Source organism: Zalophus californianus, chromosome 13, assembly GCF_009762305.2.
Source record: "Zalophus californianus isolate mZalCal1 chromosome 13, mZalCal1.pri.v2, whole genome shotgun sequence".
Taxonomy (NCBI): domain Eukaryota; kingdom Metazoa; phylum Chordata; class Mammalia; order Carnivora; family Otariidae; genus Zalophus; species Zalophus californianus.
In genome coordinates, this window is record NC_045607.1 from 93627490 (window position 1) to 93635949 (window position 8460).

The window sequence follows — 8460 nt, forward strand, 5'->3', positions numbered from 1 at the left end:
CAGAAATAGCTTACACTTACTTTTTGCGGCACATCTCTAAAGATCTGAACGACACAGGTAGCACTGGTTTCCTGTGAGAAAGGGGCTGGGATGCCAGGGGTCGGAGGCGGGAGGAAGAGGCGTCACTGCATAGTCCACTATATACAGTTTGACTTTGAACCGAACAAAGGAATTGCTTTTTGAAAGTGTCTACTAAAATAATGAAAGAGGTTAAAAATCAATATCAAACAACAGCGTAATATGCCAGGGAAGGAGACGTCGTGTTTCTGGTCTCGGATGGTAGGCTCCACGTCCTCTCTCCGAGAGACGGGCTTTCCGGCAAAGGGCATCCTAGTAAGGCCGGTCCTGCTGGAGTCTGCACGGCTTCGAGCACTGCAGGGCGCTGGGCACAGAAGCACCCACGGCTGAAGACTGATGTGCAACCAAACGCACAGGATCTGCTGACACGATGCTGATTTGAAACCCTCAGTTCCATGTGGCCTTAAGGACCCATGTGTTCGTCAGAATATCTGTTCTGAGTTTTGTCCAGAAAGCTCAGCCCCTGTTGAATAAGTCAAGAGCCAGATAGGAAGCAGAGTGGGTCGAGGACGCAAACCTAGGTTGCTGGATACAGAATCGAACCAAAGGAGCACCGAGTCACACCTTGGTGCTGTGAATCTGGAAAACAGTGTATAAACGGCCTGGAAAGGCGCACCCCAATCGTGTTGTCTGTATCATTTGAAAGGAGCTTGGGGTTCTGGCCTACCTGCCAGAGCCTGACTCGTGGACTGTCTCCCCACCCCCACCCAGGTCAGTGGCCCTCCGCCCCTCCCCCGTTGAAGAATGTCATGAGTCTGCATTCTACCCCTGTTTAGATTCAAACTTTTCCCTCCTTGACTTGGATCCTGAGCATCTCCTGGAGCAGCTCACTGTGTGGGTCCCGGACGTGACTTTTCCCACGGTGGAGGCTGCCAGGCAGCCACATCCCCTGCCCGTGGGGATGGCTTCAGAAGGAGGTAGGCCTGTAGGTGGGGTTGGACGTGTCAGAGTGCCGGCCATTCCTGAAATCCTTGGGATTCAAACGTGACACTGGCTAGGGGCACTGTAGGCGGGGTCGGTACAGGAAGGGGAGCTCACTGGACACCCGAGGACAGCTCACCTGGGGGACTAGGAGGCTGGGAGTCCGCAGAAACCTGCAAGGACCCTGGGGAGGAGGGCTCCTTGAAGGCGGGTCAAGACCTGGCAGGGGAAATGCCCTGTGTGTGCAGAAAGGATGGTGGCAGGAGCACTGATTCTCTCTGGAGGCCAAGAATCACTTGGACAGTTTGGAGGGTGAGGTGGGAGTGTGTCAAGCTGGTGGCACAGGCAGGGGCAGGGGGAGAGGCGGTCTTGGCCAGAACGTTGTTCCGTGGGGCCATCTGTGGCCAAGTCTGCAATGACGGGTCCTCTCTGAGACCTGGGCTGGAGGTCAGTCTGACACCCCAGCCCAGGGCTTCCCGTCCTGCTGGCCTAGAGCTGACGTGCCCCCAGGCCAGGTAGCCCTGGTCTTGGATTCAGCAGGGACAGGGCACCAGGTGGCCTCAGCGTAGGGCTTGGGTTCCTCAGCTGCTCTGGGTCACTCTCCCTCTTGAGACGCAGTGCGCACCTGCTTCCTCTCGGCCTGTTTCCTGACGCTCCCTACGCATCCCACCCTTGTCTTCCTGGCCCAACACAACGCAACAGGAACACTTGACCTCTCTCTCTGCCATGAAAGCTCCCTCCAAACCCTGACGGGAGCCCATCTCAGATCCATCCCCCCACACACAGGACACAGGGCCAGGGTCTGCCTGCATGCAGCGGCTCTGCTCCCGGGACAGGGGTCTGGGGCGCAGGTGTGTGCTCCCCGAGTTTCTGTCACTCACAGCTAGCGATGGCTGTAGGACAGTGGCCCAGAGCCATGGGGTGGGGAGACCCGGGGCCGCCAGGGGCAGTTTCCAGAGCTGCTGTCCCTTGGGAACGTTCGTGGGAGTCTGCATGCAGGCAGACCCTGGCCCTGTGTCCTGTGTGTGGGGGGATGGATCTGAGATGGGCTCCCGTCAGGGTTTGGAGGGAGCTTTCATGGCAGAGAGAGAGGTCAAGTGTTCCTGTTGCGTTGTGTTGGGCCAGGAAGACAAGGGAGGGATGCGTAGGGAGCATCAGGAACAGGAAGGCTAGCAGGAGAGGGGCCCGAAGCTTTAGACGCTGTCTGTTCACAGAGGCCCTTTGGGTGCCGAGGAGGAACCTTGGAGGGGGTCCCCAGCTGTCAGGGAGCCTGCTGAGGCCATTTCCCACAGGGCAGGTGTCCAGCCAGGCCCACGTCTTGGGAGCCTGCCCCTGAGGCTGGAGGGTCATGTCTGGGGGTCCGTGGGAGCTTCTCAGAGTCCGTGCTGGGCCAGGCTGCCTCTTCTGGGCAGACAGGCTGTCTGGGGGGGGGGGGGGGCGGGGGCGGTAATTCTCTGCTGCAGGCCAGAGCATGGAAATCCCTCGGGGAGACTTGCCAACTGCACCTTTTCTGTGATGTCCCTCACGCGACGAGATTCACCGCTCTGCTCCCCAGTGACTGAGGGGGCCCGGGTCCTCCCTCCCGGCTATGGATTCTCTGACTCCATCTGGTCCTTTCCTTCCGTCCACAGCATCTCCAGTGCTGGGACCCCATGGGACCACGGACCCGGGAGCCTCCATGCCTTCCGTCCCGGCTCGGCCCTTTCCCGCCCCCACTCCCGCCCCGCCCCAGCGGCCACTCTGGGGGCAGCACCCGCCGCCCCGCCCGACCCGGCCATTCCCTCCCGGTGGCCCCCTGGTGCTGCCAGCCCTCCCCAGCTCACCGTTGGTGGTAGGAGAGCCTGGCCTTGGCCCCAGTGGGACCGGGACCCGCAATGTCATTGTCCAGGTCAGGTCGGAATGGGGGTCCTCAGAGACACCCCAGACTCAGACCATCGTCCTTACTCAGGCCCCCCTCAGCTGGAGTGCTCCAGGGGCCCTCTGTGGGGGTGCTGCATGTCCCGCACCCCTCTTCGTGGCAGCCCCTGTGCTGGAGACCAGCATGCCTGCCTCGGCCTTTGGGGGCCCCCAGGCTGGCAAGGGAGGCTTGGCCCCGGGCCTTCCAGCCCCAGCCCCGCCCCCGGCTGCCCAGCCGACCCCCACCGTGTCCCCAGCGAACGCGGGGCCACAGCCTCACGGAGCTTCCAGGGAGGGCAGCCTGGCCAGGAGCCCGACCAAGGCCTCGCCCGAGGACTCCTGTAACCCCAAGAGTGTTTACGAGAACTTCAGGCGCTGGCAGCGCTTCAAGTCGCTGGCCCGGAGGCACCTCCCGCAGAGCCCCGATGCAGAAGCTCTCTCCTGCTTCCTCATGTGAGTGTCCTCTGCTCTCCTGCAGCTGTCACGCAGGACGACCTTGGGGTGCGCACACAGGGCGGTGATCCAGGGGCGCTGGGAGGAAGGTGTGGGGCCGGGTCCCTGCTCTGGGAAGACGCATTCTGGGCCAGGACAACGTTCAGTCGCCCACCTCGGCGGAACCCCGACCGTCGGGGAATCCAGCCAACCTTGACCTTCCAGAGGCATCACGGTGGCATTCGGGGGGCACTCACAGGCAGAGAGGGTCCCGGTGTCAGAGGAGGAGCCATTGTCTGGGTGCCGAGCTCTCTGTCATCGTGTCTCCTGGGAACACAGGCTGGGGCGTCTCAGGGCCAGGGGCCGGCACATCAGAGGAGGCTCGGGACCTGCGGGGCCCAGCAGAGGCTGTGTGCAGCCCCACGCTCGTTGTCCCGGAGGATTCCAGTCAGAAGGGGAGGGGGCAGAGCTGGTGGAGCGCGGAGGGCGTGGGATCCCGCCTGCTGAGCTGTGACCCGGCAGGCCTGGCCGTGCCATCTGGGGTCCCTCCTGAACACGGGGGTGACGGCGCTTCCTGCAGAGGCCTGGGCTCCTTGCCGGCAGTCACCTGCCAGCACGCGGTCATGCTGGGGGCGGGGGAGGCTGGGGGTGACGGCCTGCAGCCGGCCCCTGACCCCGAGGGCTTGCAGCCCGGTGCTGCGGTCCCTGGCCCGCCTGAAGCCCACCATGACGCTGGAGGAGGGAGTGTGGCGGGCCGTGCAGGAGTGGCAGCGCAGAAGCAACTTCGACCGCGCCATCTACTACGAGATGGCAGGGAAGTGAGTCGGGGTCCCTGGCCCGGGGCTGGTGGGTGTGACGGCCGGGCCGAGGGCAAGGTCTGACTGTGCTGATGCTCATCACAGAGGGCTGCCCTCGCCTACCTCCCTGGGAGTTCCACCCTCCCCTGAGCGGGACCCACCGCTGCCTCCATGGGAAGGTCTTGGGAAGGGCTGGGGGATCCTGAGACCACCCCCCCTCCCCTGGGGTGGGACTCCCTCCGAGGGGGCTGTGGAGGGGGTGTGCTGGACAGCCAGCCGGCTGCCTCCTTGCTGGCCGCGGCCACGGCCGCCCCTCCAAGGCACTGCCTCTCCCGGTTCCTCAACCGGCTGCTGGCTTTGCGGGCTCCAGGGCCGGGTCCCCTCCTCATTGCGGCCCGGGCCTCCTCACCCCCAGGTTCATGGAGTTTGAGCTGGAGGAGGAGATGCAGATTCAGAAGTTGCAGTGGGTGAAGGTGGCCCAGGGCCTGCCTCCTCCAGCCCTGCCGAAGCCTGAGCCGCGGGCGCCCCCAGCCCCAGAAGCGGGCCCACAGCCAGGTACGGCCCCCACGTTCCCATGGCAGCTGGTGGCCCATGGCAGTGGGGGCTGAGGGAAGGCCACTGTCCCCATATGCGTCTCCTCCTTCAAGGGGACATTGGTCTTTTGACCAGAGCAGCCACCAAGAGCCCAGGGCCTCAGCTGCCCTTTGCCAGGACAGGGGGTGACGGGGTGAATTTCTTCACTACTCTCCCCCCTCCTGGCAGGGGACCCAACACAAAGTCTGCCTGGGAAGTGGGCTGTGGGGAGACCCTTGGAGGGTCGGTCGGTGGGTCCACACTTGCTCACGCATATCGCTCCGAGACTCTCCTCCTCTCCCCGCTGCCTGTCCCGCGGTGCCTGTGGCCTCGGGTGGCCGTGACCCATCCCCCACCGGCATCAGCGTCCCCCAGACACTGCCGTCCCGATGCACTGCTGGAGCCCCTCACGCCCCTCCCTCCTCCCGCTCTGCCCCAGCGTGCATTCGCAGGAAGGCGGGTTCCAGGGCCCAGCCCTCCCGCCTGCGGCCGCACAGACCCCCACGGCCCCTGGAGAACAAGGCGCCCAAGGAGATCCCCCCTGAGGCCGTGAGAGAGTACGTGGACATCATGGAGGGGCTGCTGGGGCCTGGCCACTCAGCCCCGGGGGGGCCGGCAGGTGAATGGGGAGAGGACGGAAAGGAGCCACAGCAGGATGAGGCCACGACCTACCCGGACCCGGGTCTCCTGAGCTACATTGACAGGCTGTGTTCCCAGGAAGACTTCATCACCAAGGTGAGCTGGCCTGGTGTCTAGAAGGTTCCAGGGAGGGCGCCTGGGTGGCTCAGTCGGTTGAGCGACTGCCTTCGGCTCAGGTCATGGTCCTGGAGTCCCGGGATCGAGTCCCGCATCGGGCTCCCTGCTCAGCGGGGAGTCTGCTTCTCCCTCTGGCCCTCCCCCCTCTCATGCTCTCTCTCTCCCTCATTCTCTCTCTCAAGTAAATAAATAAATAAAACCGTTACAAGATTCCAGGGATTGGCACTCCAGCGCTCCGGTCGGGGCTGCGCCCGGGCCTTTGGCATTAAGCTCTGTTCCTTGCGCCTGAGCTGTGTGTGTGCGCATGTGTGCACGCTTGTGTGTGTGTGTCTTTTGTGTGACTCTCTGTGGGCCTGTGTGAATGTGTACATGTGTGTATACATGTGTGTGTCTGTGTGTGCACGTGTGGTGTGTGCACATTCCTGTGTGTGTGCACAGGTGGTGTGTGCACATTCCTGTGTGTGTGCGCGTGTGTCCCCGTGCATGCGTCTGTGTGCCTGTCTTACTGTGGGTTTGTGCACATACGTGTTTGTGGTGTGTCTGTACATGCATGTGTGTCTACATATGCAAGTGTGTGTTTGTGTCTGTGTGTAAATGTGCCTTTTTGTGTTTGTGTGTCCACATACGTGTCTGTGTGTGCATGTGCGTGCGTGCAGGCACATGATCCTGTGTGTGCCTGCGTGTGTGTGTGTGCCTGATGTTGCAGACATGTGTGCATCCTGATGTGTGTGTGTGTGTGTCCGCGTGTGGCTGTGTGTGTGTGTGTGTGTGTGTGTGTAGCCAGTGACTGTGATGTTAAAACCTACCTTTTGGAGAGGGATAGATGGGTCTTTACTTTTCCACGTTTCCTGCAGTTCCTCCTGGCTCACAGGTGGCTCCCTGCCAAGCATGCCCACAGCCTCTGTCTTCTGTTCCAGGTGGAGGCAGTCATCCACCCCCGATTCCTGGCAGAATTGCTTTCCTCAGAACCACAGCTGGACCTCCTGGCCCTAGCGGAGAAATTGGAGCAGGAGGAAGGACTTACCCTTGAAGAGGCGAGCCAGGGGAAGGAGGGAGGGGTGCCAGGTGAGCCAGGGGAGAGAGGGGACGCAGGTGAGCCATGAGAGAGGGCACCCAGGGGAGCCAGGAGAGAGAGGGGACCCAGGTGAACCAGGGGAGGGAGGGGACCCAGGTGAGCCAGGACAGGGAGGGGACCCAGGTGAGCCAGGGGAGAGAGGGGACCCAGGTGAGCCAGGGGAGAGAGGGGACCCAGGTGAGCCAGGGGAGAGAGGGGACCCAGGTGAGCCAGGACAGGGAGGGGACCCAGGTGAGCCAGGGGAGAGAGGGGACCCAGGTGAGCCAGGGGAGAGACCGACACAAGTGAGCCAGGGGGTGGGGCAGAATAAAGGCCCACGTGACTCTGTCCCCCTTCCCTTCTTGCGAGTCCCAGCACTGGGGAGGCCAGCTCTGGGTGGGTACAGAGCGCAGCATGGGAAGGGGAAGATGGGCAGCCTGGGAAGGGAGGGAGGGTCTCAGGAGGATGTCAGGAGAGCCACAGCCTGGTGGGTCACCCCTCCCCTCCTCTCCCAGGGCCACTGTCCCACCTACCTGTCTCATACCCCTGTGCTGGCCAGTCACTGTCACCTCCTTCCTCTCAGCTGGTGAAGAAAAGACTGGTGGCCTTGAAGGCAGAGGAGGTGCAGGCAGCCCCCCGTCACTGTGCAGCCCGGTCGGGCCCTGGTCCTGAGTGTGAGGCCGGTCCCGGACTGGGGCTGGGGGTCAGCAACAAAGCCTGCCCAGCAGAGACTGACGGCCAGGACCTTCCGAGGCACGGCCGAGCACACACACACCTGTCCGGGCCCAGAGCCTTTGCGCTCTCTCCCGGAGGGCAGGAGTCCCCCGCACCCCCGGCCGGATGGCCCCCCTCCCCTCCCCAGGGTCAAAGGTGCCCCTCCGCTCGACCGGGCCCCAGGGACGCGCCCGTTCTCAGAGAGGCCCCTCCTGCTCGGGACACTCGAGGGCCAGTGGACGGGTCCAGTGAGGACGAGGAGGAGCTCCCCAGCCTGGCCTTCCTCCTGGCCTCTCAGCACAGCCTGCTGCCCTGGGGGCTCTCCCTGAGTCCCGCTCCTGCCTCGGGCTTCCCCAGCCCTGGAGGTCGGGGCCCGTGGGGGTCTCCCCGGGCCCCCTCTCCTCAGAGGATAGGCCTCAGCCCGGCCACCCCCCCAGCTACCAAGTCCAGGAAGCGGGCTCTGTGTGGGGGCCCAGCCCCTGCTGGGAAGACGCCCCTCCCTGGGGCCAACCTCAGGGGCTCCGCGAGGCCGGCCTCGGCCATGGGGCTGGTTCAGCCCTCACAGCCTGCAAAGAGAAGGTGTGACTCCTTCGTCACGGGCAGGAGGAAGAAGCGGCACTGTAGCCAGTAGGAAGCAGTGGGGCCGCCCTCCAGGGCCAGTGCACCCCAGGGCTCCTCCTCATTCCGGTGCTGATCCTGCCTGTGGGGCTCGGAGGGGGGGGGATGACCGTGGGGGCGGGGTGGCCGCCGCCCACTGGGGCACTGTGTGTAAATTGGAATAAAGATGGTTTTGCTGGGAAATGTGTGGGGCCACTGTCTTCCTGCTGGTGTCTGTGCCTCTGCATGGAGAGGGGCTGGCCTCCTGGGGCTCCTGTCACCATCGGGACCCCTGAACGTCCAGGGATGGGGAGCCCTCCGCACCACGACCGTTTCTGAGAATGGAGTCTGCAGACAGCCCCGTCTTCGGGGGCTCCCCGCTGCCTCCCCGAAGCGTCCAGCCACGGGGCTGGCCGGGCTGGCGACCCTCAGCCCCTCCAGGGCTCCCTGTGTGGGGGCCTGAGCAGACAGGCTCTGGGCCTCTGGCCTCGTGGTGGGAGGAGCGTCTTCCAGTCGCAGTGGGCTCATTGAAATAGGAGGGACGGTGGGGGGTCCTCCTGATCCCAGTGAGGACGGACGCGGGGAACGGATGAGGGGAGACTCGGGGGCACTGGCCGCGGTGTGCACACGAGAACGCCAGCT

At 63.8% G+C, this 8460-nt stretch overlaps 1 protein-coding gene across 1 annotated transcript; it reads left to right on the forward strand.

Annotated features, from left to right (window-relative positions):
* The first annotated feature begins 979 nt into the window (after positions 1-979).
* On the forward strand, positions 980-7852 carry LOC113934813 (NUT family member 2G). The gene is made up of 7 exons (XM_027616375.2): positions 980-995; positions 2631-3348; positions 4017-4145; positions 4540-4679; positions 5137-5432; positions 6371-6487; positions 7091-7852. Exons 1-7 carry the CDS (start codon positions 980-982, stop codon positions 7850-7852), a joined length of 2178 nt encoding a protein of 725 aa, XP_027472176.1.
* Positions 7853-8460: the final 608 nt, after the last annotated feature.

Excerpts from the sequence above, each read along its gene's own strand:
- LOC113934813 (XM_027616375.2), top strand. Across the intron at positions 4,680-5,136 it reads AGAAGCGGGCCCACAGCCAG|CGTGCATTCGCAGGAAGGCG; the intron begins GTACGGCCCCCA and ends GCTCTGCCCCAG. Across the intron at positions 5,433-6,370 it reads AGGAAGACTTCATCACCAAG|GTGGAGGCAGTCATCCACCC; the intron begins GTGAGCTGGCCT and ends CTTCTGTTCCAG.